The sequence below is a fragment of the Triplophysa dalaica genome, chromosome 25 (genome assembly GCF_015846415.1).
Source record: "Triplophysa dalaica isolate WHDGS20190420 chromosome 25, ASM1584641v1, whole genome shotgun sequence".
NCBI lineage: Eukaryota > Metazoa > Chordata > Actinopteri > Cypriniformes > Nemacheilidae > Triplophysa > Triplophysa dalaica.
In genome coordinates, this window is record NC_079566.1 from 11,662,450 (window position 1) to 11,685,256 (window position 22,807).

A 22,807-nucleotide genomic window follows, 5' to 3' on the forward strand; every position below is an offset into this window, starting at 1 on the left:
CATGGAAATTGAGTTATAATTCTGAAATATGATGCACGCCCATGTGTTGGCTCTTAAAACACTAATCCTAAACCCACTAAGTGCACATGGGCGCTCGATATAGTTCAAAATTAATCTGATGTTTTTGGAAAGCAAAGCCTATTCAGTTCTCCAGGCTTTAAGTAGGCTTCTGGAGGCTTGGAGTGTTTTAGGTCCCTTTCACCCCCTGTTGACAGGCCTATAAACATCTTTTAAAAAAAGAACGTTCTGCACTTTTCTCATATAAAGAAGCTCCACCCCAATGCTGATTGGCTACTGTTCAAAGTGCTGTGATGTCAGCCCCGTAGCCTCCCGCACGCTGTTAACACATGAGAAAGCAGCCTCAGCATTTTACTCCATTGAAACCACATGATAATTAATGTGACCTTACTAAAACACTTGAATTGTTGCTTAAACAAGTCATTTTTCTTAACAATTTGCATTTATTTAATATCTATGCAATGGTTTTTAAATGGGCGATACACTTTTTGTGTCCATTGTTTAGACACAAAACCAAGTCAATGGGTGCCGCTGTTGTTTGGTTACCAACATTCTTCAAAAAGAATGCTTATTTATCTGGGCCCGTATTCTTAAAATCTTCTAAGAAAGATACTAATTTAGCTTAAAAACTTTTATGAAGGAGTCTTAGCTTAAAAGGGAATCAGGACCAATCTGAAAGCAAATCTCAGCAAGGAAAAGACAAAAACTTGTATCTTAGTGAGGAGGCGGAGCTGACCCCATTGCAATACATGACACAGTCTTTTAAAGATTGTGATTGTTTGGCTGGCCAATAAGGGAATTTTTTTTATTTTAAGTATAGGATCTAAGTATATATATATATATTTCAGGTGCTCCTCAATGTTCCAAGAACCAGGTTAAAAAATAGACACCTAATTTGTGGAATAATTTACCTGTACACATAAGAACTGCTCATTCATAATTTGATGATAAATGAAAAGTTGACATAATTTTGAAAGTGTATGTAGTCTGTCTGTCTTTAGGGACTAGTTTATTTTAATAGTGGGTGAAATGGTCGATCATCCAACATAAATGCCTCTATCAGTTATAAAATGAAAAAAAGTTGGTATATTGTTTATCCTCTATTAATAACACCTGGAAGTCTCCACTATTTAACCAGTTTGTTTAGGACGACACAGATTAATAGGCACATTTGTCTTAGTTGACCTGGTTCACTGCTCCCTTTAGGGTAGAGCCATTTCATACATGAAATATAAGACAGGTCATGCATGTCAAGATATCTCCGAACTTCACATTTGTCTGTTTTTCAATGTAATACGTGGCCTGCTCTGTTATTGTTTGGTGAATGAACAGCATGTGCTTCATTTCGATGGAATACGGGACTATAAATCAAACCTACTGTGGCCTCAAAAAGCGTTGGACACTGAAGTCACACAAATGTATGGATGTCATTACATCAGATTACAAAGTATGAAACCCTGTGGCATTTATTTAAAGACAAATATTTCAGGATTGTTTGGTTTGAAATGATAAATGGATTCAATCTATTTAATTAAAATGAAAATATTTGGGGGGATTTGTGCTTGTCAAACTTTGCAAGATGTCTGTAGTAACTGTGATAAATGACATCTGTGGTTACTCTTCTTGAGCACCTGTGTCAACCTGATGTGAATTGACTTCATACATCTATTAAGAATGACATCAGGACCAGAATGAAATGCCTTTTTTATGTCCAAATTCTTTTTCAGGACCCCCTATTTTCCAACAATGACTATTTTGTCCACGGTGTATTTCAAATTTCATTACAATGCAACCAGAAAACCATTCACATGTGTCAAAATGACAGTAAGTAAAACAATATATTCCATAAATGTCTAAAAGTATTAAAGCAGGAACTGCCAAAATGTGAACAAAAGTACCAGCTGCCTAACATTCTCTCTGCCTGTCTAGAGCCTTGTTCAAATAAATACAAATGTTAAAAACGGAGCAAAAGTGATGTGAAGTGCAAAGTAGTGCCTGAAAACAATTCCTTCTGTGAAGGTACGTATGTAAAGTTTATTCTTTAAGCTAATTACCCGCTGTGTTTGGTAACATGTGGTGGCAAGGTGTGTTGATGTTCAATAGAGATGTCTGTATGTACCTTACGGTTTTGTATGTCAAAGAACCTGAGATCATGGGAAAAGAATTCTATTAATCCCAACCTGCTTTCTGTGTGACCCAGACTTTACTATCCACCCAAATATGCCTTTAGAGAAAGAAAAAAATGACACGTCTTTATATACCTTTTCAAAAAAAGTTTAAATAAGTGTGCTGTTTACCTGCTTCATTTAAAGGGACGGTTCACCCAAAAATGAAAATTCTGTCATGAATTACTCAACCTCAATTTGTTCCTAACCTGTGTAAATTATATTTGAAAGATATTTGAAAGAAGGCAAGCAACTGAGATATCTGGGGTATCATTGACTACCATGGTAGAACATTTTAAATACACCTTAAAAAATTCTTCAAAAGATCTCACTTTGTGTTCAACAGAACAAAAAAATACAATATTTTTTTCTACTACGGTTTTCAATGATGTCCCAGAAAATGTCAGTTTCTAACATTTTTGTTGTGTGTTCAACCAAACATAAAAATATAAAAAAAGGTTTGGAACAACCTGGGGTGAGTAATTCATGACAGAGTTTTCATTTTTGGGTGAACTGTTCCTTTAAACTAAACACAAAAGTATTTTTCAGAAAAAGCAGACATAAAACTGGGCCAATTTAGTCTCAAGTAGTACTAAAATGGTACACTTACAAATATACAGTACTATTTACTACATTAAAGTATGTAGTACAGAAAATATGCCTTAACTTTGCGTTATATAATAAACTAGAAGTATACCAATGTTTGTACTCTAGGAGATCAATTCTGTAAACCTTCTCGATTTCAATTTTATTAAACGGGCAGACCAAACCGTTTGCATTCTGCTAACATTAAACCTCTCAATGAAAACCTTTGTCGTGTTTTCTCACGCCAGCAACATTTTAAAGATTTGTGCAGAATGAACGGTTAAACAGATGTCTGAGACCAAACAGTTCGCTGCATGCCTTAAAAGTAATGTCATGCTTAATTTATTCTGAAATTTACAACGAGTAGAACTTGAAATTCAGTCACATTTAGATTTTCTGGACAAGAGTTTTTGCCCAATCCATCAAGCCGAGCTAAAATCATAACTCATTCTGAAACACTATTGACAGTCTTTGTTTTTTTGAATCGCTTGATAATAATTATGCTGTTGATGTATGCATACTTCTGATATTATTGGACTAGTATTTTGTTTCTCTGGGTTTGGCTCTGTGTTCTTGAAATAGGATAACCTATTCAAAAAGGAAAATGTCAAAAACGGAAAATGTTACTGTATCAATATATATGCTTGCTATCAATCCCCATCCCCAATGAATCAGAATAATGACCCAAGAAATCAAAACACTCAAACACTGATTGCATTCATATTTTACAAAGGCAGAAATTATTTTTTGGATGTTCATCCAAGAGGAGAATATTAATCGTAACTTTACTCCCTTTGTTTAAAAATCATGTTTCCTGGAACGGCATGCTCATGTTCTCTCCAAGTTTCAATGAACTTCTCTTAAGGCCAAAAGCTGTCCAAAAGATGCATTTTTCGATTGTGAAATCTGCTTGATATTCAGCTGTGGGTCACTGAGAAAATAAAATAACAGAATTCCATTTGCATAAGTTATTGGCTTAGTTTGAAGGTATAATCATTTGAACTTGCTCTCAGATGGCAGATTTTCATTTGCTTTGGACAAGATTGCTTACAAAACCGATCCTTGTTCTTTTGCAAATCGTATGTCCAACTGCAAAAATAACAGCAAACCAATCCTATTGCAATACGTGAGACATATGTTCATAAACTGACCAGAGATGACATTGATAAACATTGACTAACCCACTGTTTAGCATTTCTATCAGACTTGCAAACATCTTATTTGTAAATATTAACATAAATATGTAGTTTTGCTTACTTGCTGAAGTGTTTCACTGCTCCACACTGATGTCATCATTCTGTTCTCTTTGAAGAATCTGACCAACCCCCATCCATGTTGGATAACAGCGTGAGACATATGCCGTCTGAGGAAGGCTTGTGTTATATTTCTCTCTACACGATTTCCATGCTGCGTCCAGACTAGTATGCTGTTCTCCAACCTGCTTCCTCCACCATGGACTGAACATCTAAACCCTTATAGAGCCAATATGATCCTTGATCAATAACTGAAGCGACTATGGACAGTCATTGTCAATTTATCTTGCCCTTCCTGTTAAGTTCATCCATTTCCTGTTGTGGTTGTATTGTGGCCCTTGTCACTATAAAATACATTTTAGTTTCTCAAGACTTTCTAAAACAAGAGCATTTAGAGCACATATGTCAGAGTCAAGGCCCGCGGGCCACATCCGGCCCGCGAGAAGGTTTTTTACGGCCCCTGGGATGATCTTGATTTATTATTAGAACCGGCCCGCAGACCGCAGCAAGCCGGCAGCCCGCAGATCTTTTACACGCACCAATACTACATTTCCCACAATGCAACGGTGACGCACCGAGCAGTAGGCTGCTTCATTTCAATATTTATTGGCACAGCAGTCGTCAGCATCACAGTAAAATTAACTTTCAGATACCCATCAAAAATGGCAAAACGGAAGGTGGACACTGAGAACCGGGGGTTTCAAACAAGGTGGGAGTCGGAGTATATGTTCACGGAGGTAGCTGGAAAACCTGTGTCTTGTCTTGAAAATTTGAGCCACTTTCCCAGCTGCCAGACCATGAAAGAGAAGCTCTCTACCAGTGCGTTCCCGAGCGCACAGTTGGCTGATAAAATAGGTATGCTTGCCGCTGACTTTCGACGCCGATTTGCTGACTTTGAAGCACAAAAAAGCAGGTTGGAACTGCTCGGTAACCCATTTGCTGTTGACGTGGAAAGCTCACCACCAAACCTCCAAATGGAGTTGATTGACCTCCAATGCAATGATGCACTGAGGGCAAAATATGCGGCAGTGGGTGCTGCGGAGTTCGCCCGTTTCCTCCCCGACACAATGCCCCAGCTGCGCATCCAGGCTGCTCAAACGTTGTCTATGTTTGGCAGCACATACCTGTGTGAACAACTGTTTTCTTTGATGAACCTGAACAAAACATCACACAGAAGTCGATTTACTGCTGAACACCTCCACTCAATTCTGAGGATTTCCTCAGCTCAGAGCCTTACCCCGAACATTGATGAACTTGTGGAAAAGATGGGACACCACCAAGTATCACCCTCAACCTCAAACAAGTGAACATTACTGTACAATCACATATTTAGAGTTTTTACTCAGTTCAAGTTTAAAAGTTAAAGTTTAATATTTGTTTTCACTGCATGTTACTTCTCCTTAAACAAAGTGTTGTTTTTGATTAATAGATTTTTGCACTTTATTTTATTGTATTTCAATCCAATTATATTTTAAAAATATTTCAGTTGAGTGGATGATAGAAAATTGCTATTATTGTTTTTTTCTTTGAAGTAAATTTAGCCCACTTTTGCTAAAATAGAAAATATAGGCTACTGATGGTGCCTTGAATACCGGTTTCTTTCATTTAATGTTCATGTTATGGGGATTTTTATATAAAGGAAATTTGTCTTTTGTGTCTGTTGAAAATTAAAGATTACTGACAGAGCCATAAGAAAATATTGCTTTATTTATCTGATCATATTGGAATATATTTGTTAGGTTTTCAGTAGGTTCAATTAGGTTCACTAGACTATATGCGTCATTGAAAAATTTTTCAATGAACATTCGAACAGTCCGGCCCTCGGCTTGTAGCTAAATTTTTTATTTGGCCCTCCGTCCATTTGACTTTGACACCCCTGATTTAGAGGCACAAATGTTTTTTATTATTGTGGGAAGTATTACATGTTAAAGAAACTATAATCTCATGTAAAATTAGCCTACCATAGTTTTAAATGTCTGCATCCCATCTTTAAATGGTGGTTTTGGCCCGTTCTGTCTTAGAGGTCACATAGCAGGTAAACATGTTTAAAACCATTCAGGCTTTTTTCGTAAAAGTCCACGAAAATGTAATTTAAGCTCAAAATAAATGAAGTGTTGTATCATGAATGGCTGGCCTTTGTCTCTCAGAATGCTGAAAATACAGAAATACACAAAGCCACAAAAACCGCACAAGAATGAAAGATTTGTTGAAAGATTTTTCTTTGTGTGTGTAGTGTTTATAAGCAAACACGCTCTGAATGTTTATTTCTATCTCAAGGACGAAAGCTTTACTTATTTATCAAGATTGAAACAGATGTTCAGAGACAACCTCATACATCTTGCAAACACAAAAATGTCAAAGTAACATTTTCAGTAGAAATATGAAGCAGATAAGTGTGAGCCAACATTTCTCTCAGAAGTTAGCTCAGCTACTGACTTAAAACTCTGCGAAAGTGCCCTCACTTTTTAAAATGTTATTAACTTCACCACAGACTGGGTTAGTAAGAGATTTTATCACACTAGTCTCATGTTATACTTTCAAAACAATCTTTTGCCATTTATTCCTTTGCAATGCCTTGCCCAAAAGACAATCAAATTATTTTAAAAAAAATTTTGGCATAAATGACAGAGCTTACAAAATTCGGGGAACATTAAGCTCCATAATATCTTTAACATAACTTTAAGAGTTTTAAATCTCCAATACTTAGATTTTGGGCAGTCTGATACATGTAAACTCAGGGTAATTGATTCAACATATAATAAATCGCATCCAACCTGATCTCACAGGAATTCGAAACAATCGTATAATTCATATGAATTTGTACGATGTGAATCTTCAAAAATGTTTATTATTATTAAAAATGATTATTAGAAAAGAGCAATACTGAAGCCCCTCCCCTAACCACACCCCTAAACCTAACATCACTGGCGGCAAAGAAAATTGTTAAATGTACCAATTAGATTGCACAAATTTGTAGCCACATCATAAAATAATTATTTGTCATATCTGCTTATAGACCTTTTTTTGTTTATGGATATTAGCTTTTATTTTCCTTAAAAACTTCTAATTTCATGTTCTATAATCTATTTAGAAAAATAAATCAGAAAAAGTTTGTAAAAGCATTACATTAATATTCCAGCTAAAGTCTGATGACGGTAAATCTCTTCTGACTTCTCATATTAACCACCAGTTTTCATTTCCTTCTGTTCATTTAAAATCATTTTATTCAGTTTATGCGCTTTTTCACATTTATTTGGTATTGCTGCCTCAACAGATGTTCTTTTACCACATCCCGCTGATTTCTTTGTCCCCAGACATAATTTTTTATACCGGCTCCTGTTGTTTTGTGTTGTCACTCCTTCTTTGTGCTTTCTCCGCATCAATAATGAGCATTTGGAGCAAAAGTCCTTCAGTGAAGAGCCACTTATTCCCTTCAAACTCTTTAAACTCTTCACATGAGGTCAGATGGTTAAGAGAGAAGCTGATTTACAGTCAGAGGGGTCAAAGTTCTGAAAACACACAGCCGGGGTGTGAGCCGCAGAGCCGGCCAGCCGCCTGACGGTCACAGCCATAAAAAGAAGAATAAAGGCCTCTGGAGATGAGCAGGAGGAAGGGAGCAACAATGGTCCGTACGAGACGAAGGGAGGAAAAAAAAGAGCTCCAGGGATGGTAAACTGAGGCTGTATGACATTAAAAGAGAGAAACAGAGATGAAGTAACTGAGAGGTAAATACAAAAGATGTGTGAGAGGAAGAAAGAAAGGTTTTGGAAGCGATGGGGAAAGAATAGGAGGCTGGAGAGAGAAAGCGAGGTTAAGTGAGAAGTTCTAAAATGGAAAACAATGATAGAAGAAGTGTGTGTTTGTTTACTGAGCTGACTGGCGAAGCTCCAAGTGTAGATAGAATACAAAGGGAAGAGTCACACCTGTGTTATCCTCCATAAACACACACACACACACACGGTCAAACTGATGCTCTGACCTCCGACCATTGTTATTTTCTTCCTGTCTGTAGTGTAACATAAACTTGAGGAGCAAATACACTGTTTTCAATCCGCTCAATGTTCTAAATTAGATTTAATATAGAGGATTAATTACAAAATTTTGATATTGATGCTGATTGGTCAATAGCTACTGTCACTTTTAACAATAAATATCGTAATTTAAATGTATAACTTTCTTTCTTCTGCAGAACTCAAAAAACGATATTTTGAAGAACGTTGGTAATAAAACAACGTTGGCCTCTATTGACATTCATATAAACGACGGAGACATTTCTCAAAATATCTTATTTTGTGTTCCACACACAACAAAAATCATGCAGATTTTGAACGATTTGGGCTAACAAATGATGACATAATTTCTACTTTTGGGTGAACTGTCCCTTTAAAGCTGAATTATCTATAAAAAAATTTGGGTGAATCCATTGACAAAAGTGGTATATAATACATAACTATGTCTTCAGAGGTGCGTAAAGACCTTCCATGACAAAGCGTTATGTTTTTATGACCTTAGAATGAGCCATTTCTGTCTACATACACCGCAGGTGCCCTTGAACGGAATAAAAGTGTGTACGCACTTAAAATGGATAAGAAAAAACAAGGTCGGCAACAAGCGGATTTTCCAAAAATAACATTTATTTTCATTTTCACATAGGAATCTTCACATTAACTGTTTTTTTTTCTTTAGCAAATATTTTTATATAATCCTCTTTATATACATAATATACATTTTACACAACACATGTACAAAATAAGAATAAGAAAACGAAATAAAAGAAAAGGAAAAACAAATCGGAGTGACCTAAGGTTAGTGGTATAAAGCTGCGTCAATCGTACGAACAACTGCTACATTGAACGCTCTGTCTTCAGTTAGAGAATCTAGTGTTTTGTTCATAGTGCTTCTGCTGATTAGTGTTAGAAATGTGCCTTTCCCAAATCATAAACCTGTCCAGTTTCCCCACATTATGCTTTTCACGGTAAAATAGAGATTTACATATATAATAGACTGATATATAAATCCGCCAGGCTGAATAATCTGACAAAATTTGGCAATTTCATAGGTATTGACAAGTATCACTCTACATATCTTTATCAGTTTACCGCAATAACAATTTATAGCTTTTGGTCCAACTGGCATACAACTGAAATACAATTCATTCTGCATATTAATCTTCTGCACCGAACAATAGGTTATGTCTGGTTAGCTGTTTCTGTCCAAAAAACACAGGATAATTGTTCAGGTCCAATGTGAGGTTTGTGATCTGTGCTTTCCGAGCGATTGTGTGCTTTCCATCGATTGTGCTTGGCAGTTTAAATGCTGAGGATGCTGTTCTGACCCAATAATATCAGGACAGACCAATCACAGTTCTTCTGCTTAAACACACACTTAAAAACCTGTTCACACCAAGAACAATAACTATACGGACGAATCAATAGAATTATAACTATATTAACCAACGGAAGATAATGTTACATTTATTTTATCTGCCTGTCCCAAAAAGTCGTACTATTTATTTACATTTACGATGATTTAAAAATATTCTTCTTCATATTTATAGTTATCGTCCTTGGTGGAACGGGCCTTGTGTGTTTTTAGCCGATCAATATTATTTCCTCTTATTTTTCACTTACACATCAAAATACACATTCAACCAATCAATTAAACTCTCTCTCGTCCCATTTTCTCTGCCTCTCTCTCGATCCCACAGTAAACATTTCTGTACGCTATATACAGTCATTTGTTCTACAGCAAACCTAATAATTTACTAACTTTAAACAATGAATGTACAAAAACAACAGCATTGTGTCAGCGGGTTTGGTAAACAGTATCGGAGTGTGTGTCTGTGTGTTGCGCTGTATTTCCGTTCGGTTCGGTACATAAAAAGCAGTCTTGTGAATGGAGATGTCGAAAATAAACCCCACTGCACTTGTGCTTCATAAATTAATACCCATCTGGACCAATCAAACACGAAAAAAGATCGCTTTGTGGTCTTTGGCTCATTCTTGGCTTGCGTCCCCTAATCATGACACAAGGGTGACAGATACAAGGGTGGTCCGTTTTCAAGACCGTCACAAATAAAATGTTTCAGTTTGTTATTTAGTCCGGATTAAAGCAAAAGGGGTGAAAAAAACTCCTTTCGCATAAACAATCTTTCCAGAAAAATACTGACGTCTTGTTTTTTCCTTAGAAGTGTCCGAAAGAAAGCCCACTTCATTCCAGTAAGTCCTTCCCAGTTTCCTCGTTGTAGAAAAGCTTAATTTCCTATTAGATTCCCCCAATGGCCAGCACTGGGCTTTAAAGAGCTACCTTTGTGTTTTTATCAACACAGGACTGTCTGTCTTTGTAGCTTTAAGTGTAATTTAAAGTCCAGTTGTCCATCTCAGTGTAAGACTAACAATAATACGAGAGGGAGTAACGTTGTGAGGACGGTCCAGGATGCTATCGACATGCCAGAGTTTGTCCGTATGCTTTTTTGTACGTCTGGCAAAGATACGATCGGATCATCTGTAACAGACCAAAAAAAGCTATTTCAATTTTTTGCAGTGCTAAATATACAATAACAACTTAAATGGAATTTTGAATGGTACCTAGGTGTGACGTTATCGTACCTGCTGGTAACCGATTGGACGGAGTATGAGCTCCGCCCCGTGTGCTCGGCCTGGTTCCACCCCCTGATCCAACCCTGGCTTCTTGTGAGCCTGAATAGACAAATTAAAACACAGGTCAACCAAAATCCAACACGCATGTAGACCCACCCATAACCTACAGACCACCAGGGCGGCAATACTCACCATCATTTGCAACTACCTCCACTGTGAGCCTCAGACAGTCCTGTCCATGGTGATGCAGAGGTTTGGCTGCGAGGTAAAAAAAGAGGAAGGTCATTATGATGATTGAGCAATGAATGGAGTTAAACAGGTCATTAGAAACTAGGTTAGTAGTGTAATCCATTTTCCGCGGCTCACTTGAGATTTAAGTTGTGACCATCTGTGATACAGTCAGCAATCTAATTCATACATAGACGTTCATTTAAACGAGCTCACGTAGAAAGATTTTTTCATTTCTTTCGCCAGTGTTCATTTGAAACTTTCATATTCCAATGCACATTCTCCCCGAGGAGCCGATGCGGACGCCAAAAAGACACGTAGCGGTTTCTGTTGCCAGTTTAGCTGTCCATAAACAAAGCCTGACTCCAAATGCAATGCATGTATTCATTACCGAGTGCTAACGGTCGGCTCAAACATGACTCACAGGCGCAGTATTCCCTGCATGGTTTGTGGGGCAATAAATCTAAAACTGGGGTTATAAGAGCGCTGGTTGCATTTTTCAGATCTTGTTTCGCCCTTAAACATTTCATTCTTCGAACCAATCCACCGTAAACTTTATACACATGCATCTACATTTATAGCTCAGGTGCAAAGATGGCTCATCAAAACCAGTACTCACAGATATAGTAGTAGCTCTCGCCCTGTCTGAATTCTTTTCCCAGAGTGAATGGAGTGAATCGCTGGAACTTTTCAGAAAACTTCTCCGGTGCGTGAGGGGCAAACGGATGGCCGCATTCCCATCGCATTTGGTCGTAGGACTGGGGACGGCAGGAGTCGTAGTCTTCGCGTTCCACCATGTAGAGCACGTAGCGCTCGGCGTCTTGCGACGGTATCTCACCCAGTGGGTAGTGTGGGCATACGATGTCAAGGTAGTCGTTCAGCTGCACCTCAACCGCGTAGTTGTCCCATCGGAACCTGAGAAAACAAAAGAGAGATTTAATAAAAAGACAATATTTCCCTTGATTTTTTATTTCTTTCCTCTAGCCACCTTGAAATGTCCAAAATTAGGACAGCTTCACATTTCGTCTCTAAAACCGCTCGGAAAACAAGAGTCGGCACTTTCTCTCATCGAATGACCACTCCGAAAAGTTAAACTATTTCCATCTTGATTCAGTGCCTAGTAAAATGTGTGCAATTCGCTAGTGCTTTCTGCGTGTCAACATTTAAAAACAATGAATAAGTACGCAGAAAAGACACGAAATGTGAATCAGGCCTTATGCTTCGTAAAACTTACATTACATGCCTGGTTAGAAAATGCGAACTTTTGCCTCTATCGCCATCTCAGTTGAAAACTTGAAATTGCAGAATGTTCTCTGTACTCATCTTTATGCAAGTTGAAGTCAAATGATGTCAAACTGACATTTCCTGCTAAATAATACCATTTAAATTATAAATCTATGTTTATCGTTGTAAATTGGGGTATGTACGACAGTTTAGAACACTGACTTAAATGCATACAAAATATGAATAAAAATATAGCTCACAAGATCATCTACCATCGCAAACAGCCAGTCCACAAAAAGCCTGAAAAGCAGAATAACTGCATTGATCTGACAGTGACAGGCAGACTTGTTCATTTGGAGAACTTTAAGAGCGTCTGACGTGAATGCCATGCCATGCAATCACATCTTCAATTGCCCTCGCATTGATCTACAAAACTGTCTCACTGACAAATCACAAAGGGACAGAGACAGGGAAGAAAAGAACAAAAAATGCCGTATGAAAGGGAACAATGGAGCCAGATGAGAGCTCTGATTTCTATACTCAGACAGAGACAGATGCATTAATATGGATTATTCTAAACACCGGTCCATTGATTAAACCACACGCTCTTCGTGTTCACAGAATAGGTCAGAACCAGCAAGAATGACAGAAACATTGCTGTGAGTGTGTATTGATGTATTGCCTCGTGATAGCAGAGTCTCAATTATGCAAAGACTTCAGCAATCAGTTGAGTTGCATCACTGGGTAATGACTTATTGACTAACCTCACATACACACACATGTACTTACAAAGAAACAAACAACAATATAAATCTGTTCAGTCTGACACACTCCCTTACTCATTAGAGATAAACACATGCAGTCCGACTGACAGAATCATACACGCCCTGTCTCTACCACACTCCTCCCTTTCAGCTGACAGATATGGAAGGAGGCGATGGAGACAGTCTGCTCCTCATTGGTGTATTATCTGTCTCTGTGTAGCCCACTGATAGAAGAATACCAGGGCAAGAAGGAAGACCGACGTTTACTTATTTATGCGTTCTCTCATCCAGAATCGCATGACTATGTGTTGGTTTGTAAAATAACTTGCATTTTAGATCCTTTATTCTCTGAACATTCAACAGGTCAACGATAAGCTATTAAAAGTATTATGGCTCATAGGGCACAACATTTTGGATGGTAATTAGGTTCAGGCGTGGCACAATATATGGACAGCTGCACAAAATGTATATCAACAATCGTTAGCACCGATAGCATTAAACATATGATAATATTGTAAACAATTCAGTTTCAATATCTAATTCTGTCATGAATCACTAACCCTCAAGTTGCTCCAAACCTGTATAATTTTCTTTGTTCTGTCGAACACAAAGAAAGATATTTGGAAGAATGCCAGCAACTGAGCGTTTTTAATGACATCATTGCTTTCCTGTAGCTCAGTGGTAAAAGCATTGCGTTAACAACGCAAGGTTGCGGGTTCGATCCCTGGGGATTGCATATACCGAAGTATAAAATGTATAGGATATTCCAATGTAAGTCACTTTGGATAAATGCGTCTGCAAAATACATAAAGGTAAATGTCATTGTCAATCATAGTAGAAAAAAAACGTAGTCCAAAGTGCCCCAGAATGGTTTGCTTTCCAAAATCCTTCGAAATATCTTATTTTGTGTTTAACAGAACGTAAAATAGTTTTTAATAAATATCGCCATAATATTACTGCCATAAAATAAAATCTGAAAATACTACAGCCCTAGTTCACATGCTACTCTAAAATATATTGTCTTATCTTGAAAGTTTGAGAGATCAAGTTTGACAAGATTCTTTCAATTTTGGAAGAAATTGTGATTGACGCTAATGCTAGAGTTTGTGGGTTGTTGTCAAGTCATTTTGATTTTTGTCAAGGTGTTTTATTGTGTGGGGTTGGGCCCAAGTCAAAAAAGTGATATTTGGTCTCTAGATTTACCTTTTAAAACCCTACAAGTTTTTCCCCCACTACATTACAAATGAAAGAAATACATCGTCTTAAAAATGTAAACACCTCAAAAGCGTATGTTAGTTTTCATAAACATTGTAATGGATTAGCTGATAAAATATCAGATCGTAAACCTCTAAAGAGGTCATTTGAGAGTTTGACGCATCTCTTCCCAATATCTGGAAATTTCAGCATTCCTTCAGTCCTGCTGGACACAACAGTAGCTTTACTTCTGTGGGTGTTTCTGTGTGGCAATATCCACACGTCTGCTCAATGATCAAAGTCGGCGAGCGACTCTCTCTCTCTCATTCCTTCTCTCTCTCTCTTTCTCTTGTTTGTTGATGGAGGACCCCCTGGTTTAAGGACAGACGATATGGCTCCAGACCTCTTCTAGTCTTACACACACCAGCCTTTTTAATTAGCCTGCTGCTTTCACTCACAGCAAATCCACACACACACACTTACCCATAAAGCCATTACACTTATCGCTACCAATTCAACCCTCACGAGGCCGAGCACGGCAGTCCAACACTGATCCCAGAGGTGATGACTTAATTTGATGAATGAAGCACATATACTTCGGCCCCAATAATACTTTACATGTTTCACATTCTTTAACGGCTGTCACCAGATGCTTTGGTGCACTCGTCTGGCGCACCAGCGCACACGCACACCCCGCTAAAGCCCTGATTAAAATCTGTTTGTGGTATGGCCCCAATGTGTTCATCAAAAGGGGGTCGGGAGGGGGGGCAATTAAAACACAAAGAGTGGAATTAAAGTGGCCCCAGAGGGGGGCAATTACGCCGTCCCCCCTCATCCCCCAGGGGCTGGGAGTCAAGGGAGGGGGTGGGAGAAAGCAGTGGGGGATGGAATGTCTCTCAATACGGGGTCAGCGGGTGCCCACCAGACCAGTGTCCTTTCAAAAGCTACAGTAACTTTATCAATGGCTTTATTCATACAGTAATGCCCTTTTCGAACATTTTCTTCGATTCTCACAGAAATACAAGGGTACATGTCATCTTGAGCAAAAACCACCATCGAAAAAATGACTGCAATGCTTTGGGACAATTACAATATTTTGCATTGTGACATTTTCATGATGATTAGGCGCACAAGTATTTTTTACAGTATACTCGAATAATTTTGTATAAATGAAAGTAGCAAAAACAAAAGCAGATAATATGATGTATGCATATTCAACAAGTACAATGTAAAACTCTCATTAAAGTAATGAGAATATGATTTGCAAAAATATGTAACTGTAATTGACCAAAGCAATTTTTTCTAACTTTCTAGTCTAATACACCATCAATATTCATATTAAGAACAATTTCTATATCAATTGCACTTTTTACTGTCATTGTTAACGTCAGTACACCAAGAAAAAGTGTAAACACGCAATACTTGGCAATAAATGTGAAAATGTAATATCACAGGTTTTGTGCGATTCAGCCATAAAGGTAAAGAGACAGTATCATGACATTAAATATACTCTGCTCACTCCAATCTCTGTCTCTTGAGTAAAAATGAGAACGAGTGAACTCTATGTTTGATTTGCGATTAGCTATGACTGAAACCTGGCGAACGAACATGCGGCCGATTCTGAGTCACATCCCCATTTACCAGAATGTGTGAATAGCTAACGTTCATTAATCCTGAACTCACCGTCTGTTCTGACCGAGCTCAGCAGGTCACCCTATCAGGAGACCTAAATCAGTGCCAAATGGGCAACCAGAGGGTTAATCTATGGTCTCTTAATCTTTAGTTCAAAGTTTTTTGTTGTTGTTGTTCTTTTTCACTCCCTCTGGTCTGTCTATCAATTGGTGTCCAGCCTCTCCCTCTCTGGTTTCAACACTCCATCAGACACTGGAATGCTGAAGCTGGGGGTGGGGCGGCGGGGGGGGGGGGGGGGGTTGAGCGATTGAGGAAATGCTCGATTCAGCATGACAAACCTTTCTTCTAGATTTCGGTAATATCTCAATGGTTTTTCCGTGTCATCAATGAGATTAAATGGAGTGCGAATGTTACATTTGCGTATGTCTCCTGAAGAAAAAAGCGAAATCTTAAAAAATGTTTTCTTTCGTGTTTTAGAACAGATCTCAACTATGTGACGAACTGAGCTCAGATTTACTTGTTATTATTGTCTTATCAAATTCACCCAAATCCAGTTTATTTTACCTCTACATTCATTTTCTAACTTCATACCCTTCATGTATTTTAGCAATGATCTCTTTGTTTTTATATTTTTCTTCTGAGCAATTTCATGAGAATCATCTGAAACTTGAAAGAATCACAACTGAGAGCTCCATAAAACAAGAACAATCTTCATGCAGTACAAATTTCTTCTGGCCGCAGAAAAGTTAATACTCTAGAAAAATGAGCAAGTTAACACTTCCTCTGGATCCACCTGTTTCACGGGGAAAGTTTAGGGTATTTGAACACACCCACCCACACACATTCCAACAATAGGTCAACCAACATCCCTGTCATCTGATCTGTGAACGTTTGTGACGTTCACCACCTGATACTGCAGTCGAAGGAATTTGACAAAACCCAGACCCGGGATCTGTTCTACCACCCATTCTAGTTTTGTTTATCCCTCCGCACACCTGCATCGACGGGCTGAAACGTCTGTGTCATTAAGGTTGAAACCTCGCGCGGATCGCCTTCCCTTGCTGTTTTAATTCAGCGCTAATGCAGGCGATGCTGTTCTGGGTGACTGGTTCGGAATGCAGTGCGGCTGGATCATAGGGTGCTCTGGGATTATCCTTCCTGGGTTGCCCAGGGGCCGGGGGTCTCATTCGGTTTAGGGAGAGACAGTGAGGGAGCAGAGGGGCCCGTCGCAAGCGCTTTTATTGTTCGGAAAACAGTTGGAGCGTTACAGTGGAGTGACTCGGTTGGAAACGGAACAAAGGCGAAAGCGATAGAAAAGAAGACACAGAACAGGAAAGAAAAGAGAAGGGTTTTAGTCTGGATTTTGTTAAACAAAACTGCTTTGTAGTGTTCAGGTGTAAGAAAAATAAACACGAAAAGAAAAGTGGAAAAAATGAGAAGCATCCTTTGATACATCAGAGCAGGGCCGGTTTCACTCTTTCATCTTTTCTTCGGTCCATCCGTCTCTGTCCACTCTCTCTTTCCTCCTTCAGTCCGTCTCTCAGCGCTCAATAAGCCTGTTTGATCCCCCATTCATCAACCGGTGACCCCGCCCCCAAGATGTTTTCAACCAATCGGAGTTGGAATTTGTGGCATGTTATTTAGTGACCTATGTTGGTGGACACTAACTCTGGCCTTTGTGATTACCGTGGCAACCAAAATCCAACCAGTTCTCCCTTTTCGGGATATATTCCACACCGGGGTTTTTCAATCTGTCATGTTTACATACAACTTATGCTCATCAATCTTCTTTCCTTTCCTTCAAACCCCTCAACCTTTTGACTCCAAGTTTCATCGATCACGTTGTCGGATCGCTTTTTTCTAATAACTGAACTCCTTCCTTTTTGTGAAGATGCTTAAAGGGATAGTAAGCAGACCAAAAAATGAAAATACTTCCACTATTTACGTACTCTCATGCCATTCCAAACCTGTATGACTTTCTTGCAAAACACAAAAGAAGAAATTTTGAAGAATGTTGTTGACCAAACAACATTGACTACTGTTGTATGGACACAAAACCATAAAGACATTTCTCAAAATATCTTCTTTTGTATTCTGCAGAAGAAAGAAAGTCTTACAGGTTTGGAATGACATGAGAGTACGGAAATGATGAAAGAACTAGTTTTTAGGTGAACTACCCCCTTAAAAGAAAAACAAAGAATTTCCATTTTAACAGTTTTAGTCAATTTAAAAAAAAATCATAAAAAGAGCAAAGCCAGCACACAATTAAAATCTACAAAATCCTACAATTAAAAATCAAACTAGGATGATGTTGTTAAAGGTACTTCAGAAATTGTGCTTGCAAGTATTCATCTGACCATTCAACTGTCTTATACTTGCTTCAACACAGGTGAAAGCAAGGATTAAAAAGAACGGCTTGAAATAAAGTGAAAAGGTAAGAAATTGGCTTTGGTAACTCCTTGTATTGTTCAGGAACAGGCTCGGCCAGCCTGCAGGGGGAGTTGCCTCACACGTCTAGTCACAGCATGCAGAAATAACATGCGTGCGACGTGTCGTGGGAATGGACCTTTGCGTCAAAAACAATTCCATTAAAGCGCAGGACAAACAACAAGAGCGCGGAGCCAAAACGCCATGCTAGGACTGCGATTATGACAACAAGATCCCGACACACACCTACAAATACACGCGTGCAGACTTAACCTTTGCTGATAATTCACTCACCGTCACAACTCGCTCTTATCTCTGACACAACCTTGTTTTGAAGAGGTTCTGAGTTTCTTTGCAAAAACACATTGAACTGATCCAGATGCATGTGTGCAGTAGAAACTCATTAAACGAGAACGTTAATCAAAGTCGTCTCAAGAATGAGATGAAAGTGAGAGACATAAATTACCGTCCGAGCGAACAACAATTGTGGGGTTTCTGAAGGGGTGAACGAATGGAGTACAGATGTGTGAAGAGAAAGATAACAGCATTACTAAGTCTTGATCTGTGGATAACTCACATTCTCAAGGCCTTTAACTTGTGAGTAATAATTCATGTGTGGGTAAAGGAGGAAGAGCGTGTCTGAGACTTGTGTAAGAAACCAGACGCTTGCATGCGCGAGTGTGTGAGAAAGGTATTGTTTATTGTGCGTGCAGGATGTGCAGTTTTCCCGGGAAAACACTTGGCCAGGAAACTCACGCTTAGCAAGGAAAAGGCGGCGGCCTCCTCATGACACGGATAAACACGCCTCTCTCATAAAAAAATCCAGTACAACCTTTCACTATCTTGCTCATTCGGGTTTGCAATCTTCATATAGTGTAAGAACAAATCAATTCTGGCCATGTAAAAATCCAATATGGTTTGACACATATTTCGCAATAAACTCAAACACTTTGTGTAGCAACATACAAAGCACTTACTCTACTGGAGAAGATTATCACTGGTCAACAATCTTTGTCAAATTCAATTCAAGAGACAGCAGATTAAGAGAGCAGATTGTGATTCAGCGGACGGACGGTGGGAGGGAATGCAGAAATTACTAGAAATGAAGTATCGTCATCATTTCAAGGAAGATAGCAGAGGGGACCATACGTACACATCTACATGGAATTCTACTTTTGTCCTTAAAATGGTCCAACCGCTATCTTTATATGTTTTTTTCTATTGTCAATAACACATTGGTTTATGAAAACAATGATCAACTACTGTAATGCTACGTAGACAATCATAAAGACATAATAATATACAGCTCAAAATAAATTGGATGTGTTTTTAATGCATCGTGGGAAGGTAAAAAGGAAAGAGAAGAGGGTGTGGGCTTGGTGGTCTTGCCTGCCAAAACCCAAAAAACTGGGGCCTAGGGAGGAAAAATTCACACCTACATTTCTTTATTCCTCCTCCATTCACAGAGGAAAAGGGAAATAAGGACAGGAACCGAATAAAGGCATTGGCATGTATGAGTGAGAAAAAAGGTATAGAAGCAACAAGAGAGAGACCAAGCAAGCCAAAAGAATGAGGTGGGCTTGAGTGGCAGGCTCCCTATCTGAAGACCACCAGAGAGAGTGACAGACTACATCAAATGAATGGCACTTCATCACTTCATATACACTGTGTTTCAGTGTAACACGCACACACACTCGGATCTGATGAGTTTAATGCTAAGTGGCATATAGACAAAAGCGAGACGGCACTTAATCACCGGTTTCTAGATCCGCTTCTCCACTCGTCCGCACGCGGGGACAGGCGCACTGCATGAATGGCCCTCCATCGCGGCGGTGAACTCTGCCCCGAGATTGGTCACAGTAGGCTCGGTTTTGTTCGCCGGCATATCTGCGGTGGGAGCGCGCTAATTTGGCCGGGACTTATAACAAAAAAGCACTTAGCTGGCAAAACCTCACAAGCAAAGCCTTTAAAAAAGAGATAGGCCTACCACTGAATGGGACATTTTGGGTAGAGAACCGAGAAAGAGAATTAAACCGTGTAAAAGGGCTCTTTCGAAGGGTGAAACAGTAACACAATGGGGTGACCGCGGACAAGCAGAGAAGAAAAAAAGATGTGAGGAGGTCGGAGAATTTGGGGATACAGATGGAATGGGACAGCGTCAAATAAGAGAAGGAAAGAGTTAAAGGGAACAGAGGAGAGGCTGAACTTTGTACCAGTTAACCGTGCGGTACGGGGCACACAGCCAGAGGAAAGATATGGGAAAATCAGGTAGAAGAGAGAGGCCGAGAGAGACAGAGAGAGAGGCCGAAAGAGAGAGAGAGAGAGAGAGAGAGAGAGAGAGAGAGAGAGAGGGAATCTCATTTCAAGCCTTTGAGAGCTAACAAAATCCCAGAGGAAAATGTTATTCCTCATTCATAGCTCTTAAATTAGGTCTCACTTATGCATCATATCATGTTTGTCTAAAAAAATTTTTTATTCCATATTAATTTTAAGGTTAAACTGGAAAATATAAACAACTGTTGTCAAAAAACAGTGAAATAAAAGATTATATGTTATATGTAAACAAGACCAAAAGCAACAAAGGTATTTAATTTGGAATAGATCACAACTACTGACTGGTTCTATAACAGTACTTTCATATAAAGTAAACACACAACACACTTTATCACTGTTTGCAAGAGTGTCCAGAGGACTTAATTGAGGAAGCTTGGTTAATAAATGTATGAGTGAGTCAGTAAATCATACCCAAGGGATGGATTACTCTATAAACTACTCACCCGGGCACACCTTAACCACATACACAGTCTTCCAGTTGATCAACTATCGAATGTGCAACAACAAACACATGTGTTCCTAACAAGCAGCAGCAAGCGCAACCGTAGCACGCAGCAACATATTCAAACATGCACTTTTTACACAACTTAACTCTAAATCACCCTGCATGAAAAAAAAACATGCTGAGCTGCATCGGTCAGTCGACCCTGGAGTCAGCCTTCCCCCAAGGCACATACACACCTTTACACTCTGTCAACCATGTGCATAGGAGGCAGGAATGCATAACCAACACACATTACATACTCTGAAACGATTTATTGTGAATTATTCATGAACTTGCTCTTTTGAAGAAAGAAATAAAGGCCAATCTCTACTCAAACATTTCTTAAAAACAGGATTGTTAGTGAATTATTACTTTAAATGATTTGGCAGTCAAGAAAGAAAGAAAGGGAGAGAGAAAGGGAGAGAGAAAGAGATAGAGAGAGAGAGAGAGAGAAAGGAAGGGAGAGAAAGAGAGAAAGAAAGAGAAAGCGAGAGAGAGAGAGAGAGAGAGAGAGAAAGAGAAAAAGAAAGAAAGAAAGAAAGAAAGAAAGAGAGAGAGAGAGAGAGAGAGAGAGAGACAGAGAGAGAGAGAGAGAGAAAGAAAGAAAGAGAAAGAAAGAAAGAGAAAAGGAGAGAAAGAGAGAGAGAAAGAAAGAAAGAAAGAAACTCAAACATTTCTTAAAAACAGGATTGTTAATGAATTATTATTTTAACTGAGCTGATAGTCGAGATTGCAGCGCTGAGCCATCGGTCTGAATGTAACATTCGTACTAACGTGTTAAGTACGAGAATTTACGTTTGGAGAATCGGTTCACCAATTCGTTTGAGGCATTATTATTTTTTATAATAAAATACATATTTGTTTACATTTTAACAAAGTTCAAAGACTCGCAAAGGCTTGGCAATTGATTCGACCGAATCATTAAAATGAATCGTTTCAAAAGAACATCGTTTCAGCGATCTCGGTTTTGCAATCCCAGCACCAGCGTGAGCTGTAAACGTATTTCACTCAACATCCACACACATTTCAACACCTCATTGACACGTAAATTACACTGTTTCCTCGCATATTTTCGTTCATGATTAAAACCTGACACGACATACATCTGTAAAAAAAAATTAAGTATCCCGTTAATTTAATACCACGATATAAAAATCGTTGCATAAAAGTTAATCAAGTTTGTTTATGCTAAATGCATATACGGTAACTGTAGCAGTGGGTATGACGTCTATTACGTTATCGTTCTAGATACAAGATCTGTACTTTTGTATTACATCATAAACTCGAGCACAGGTAAACAAACAGCAAAGTGATGCATAGTAGGTGGATTACGCAATCTGTTACAGGTAACGTAAACACGCCACAACTGCTGGGTCGTAATGCCTCCAATAACTCATAATGTAAACAAGCATCATCGTCAACTCATAAAACCAAGATGCTGGTTAGAAGCAAAGAAGCAATAACAGTTGGAAAAAAGGCAACAATTACTTCAACCCCAACACGCTAATTTAAATGCCACAATTATTATTACTGTTTATTGTGAACCAAGAAGATAACACACATTAAGGTAACATGGCAAAAGTGGTTATTTACTTACTTAGGGTTGGTACTATTCCAGAATACGGTGTGTCTTTCAGCAGATGCGAGAGAAGCGCAGATACTCGCCCCGATGCAAAAGATCCACAACAGATCCATTTAGACCCAATCCAAGAAAAACACCCAGTAATAAGTAACGTGTGTCTTATTTGCCTCGTTTCCGTACAGCTGTGTATGTAAACTAAACCGTTCTTTGGTTATTTAATATTTAGTTCGCACTCAGCGCTGTAAAGAATGGCAATAAATCAACAGCTCCGCGTCTGCGACCTATCAAACCAGTTCTGAATGAAACTTTCTCCTCGCG

General features: G+C 38.8%; 1 protein-coding gene across 2 annotated transcripts; it reads right to left on the reverse strand.

Annotated features, from left to right (window-relative positions):
• Positions 1-8,634: 8,634 nt before the first annotated feature.
• efna1a (ephrin-A1a) lies at positions 8,635-22,795 on the reverse strand. 2 transcript variants are annotated; one of them, XM_056741790.1, is made up of 5 exons: positions 22,505-22,795; positions 11,468-11,763; positions 10,813-10,878; positions 10,630-10,719; positions 8,635-10,525 (listed from the first exon to the last, which is right to left on the reverse strand). In XM_056741790.1, exons 1-5 carry the CDS (start codon positions 22,600-22,602, stop codon positions 10,401-10,403), a joined length of 675 nt encoding a protein of 224 aa, XP_056597768.1. In that variant the 5' UTR covers positions 22,603-22,795; the 3' UTR covers positions 8,635-10,400. The 2 variants fall into 2 exon arrangements, with proteins under 2 accessions (XP_056597768.1, XP_056597766.1); XM_056741788.1 differs by having other exon boundaries at positions 10,609-10,719.
• Between the last annotated feature and the right edge of the window lie 12 nt (positions 22,796-22,807).

What these genes read in the sequence shown, in the direction of transcription:
- efna1a (XM_056741788.1), bottom strand. Translation starts at nt 22,602, where the DNA reads ATGGATCTGTTGTGGATCTTTTGCATCGGGGCGAGTATCTGCGCTTCT. An exon ending in TGGAATAGTACCAACCCTAA is followed by an intron (nt 11,764 to 22,504) that starts GTAAGTAAATAA and finishes TTGTTTTCTCAG; the next exon opens with GTTCCGATGGGACAACTACG. An exon ending in GGAGGTAGTTGCAAATGATG is followed by an intron (nt 10,720 to 10,812) that starts GTGAGTATTGCC and finishes TTGTCTATTCAG; the next exon opens with GCTCACAAGAAGCCAGGGTT.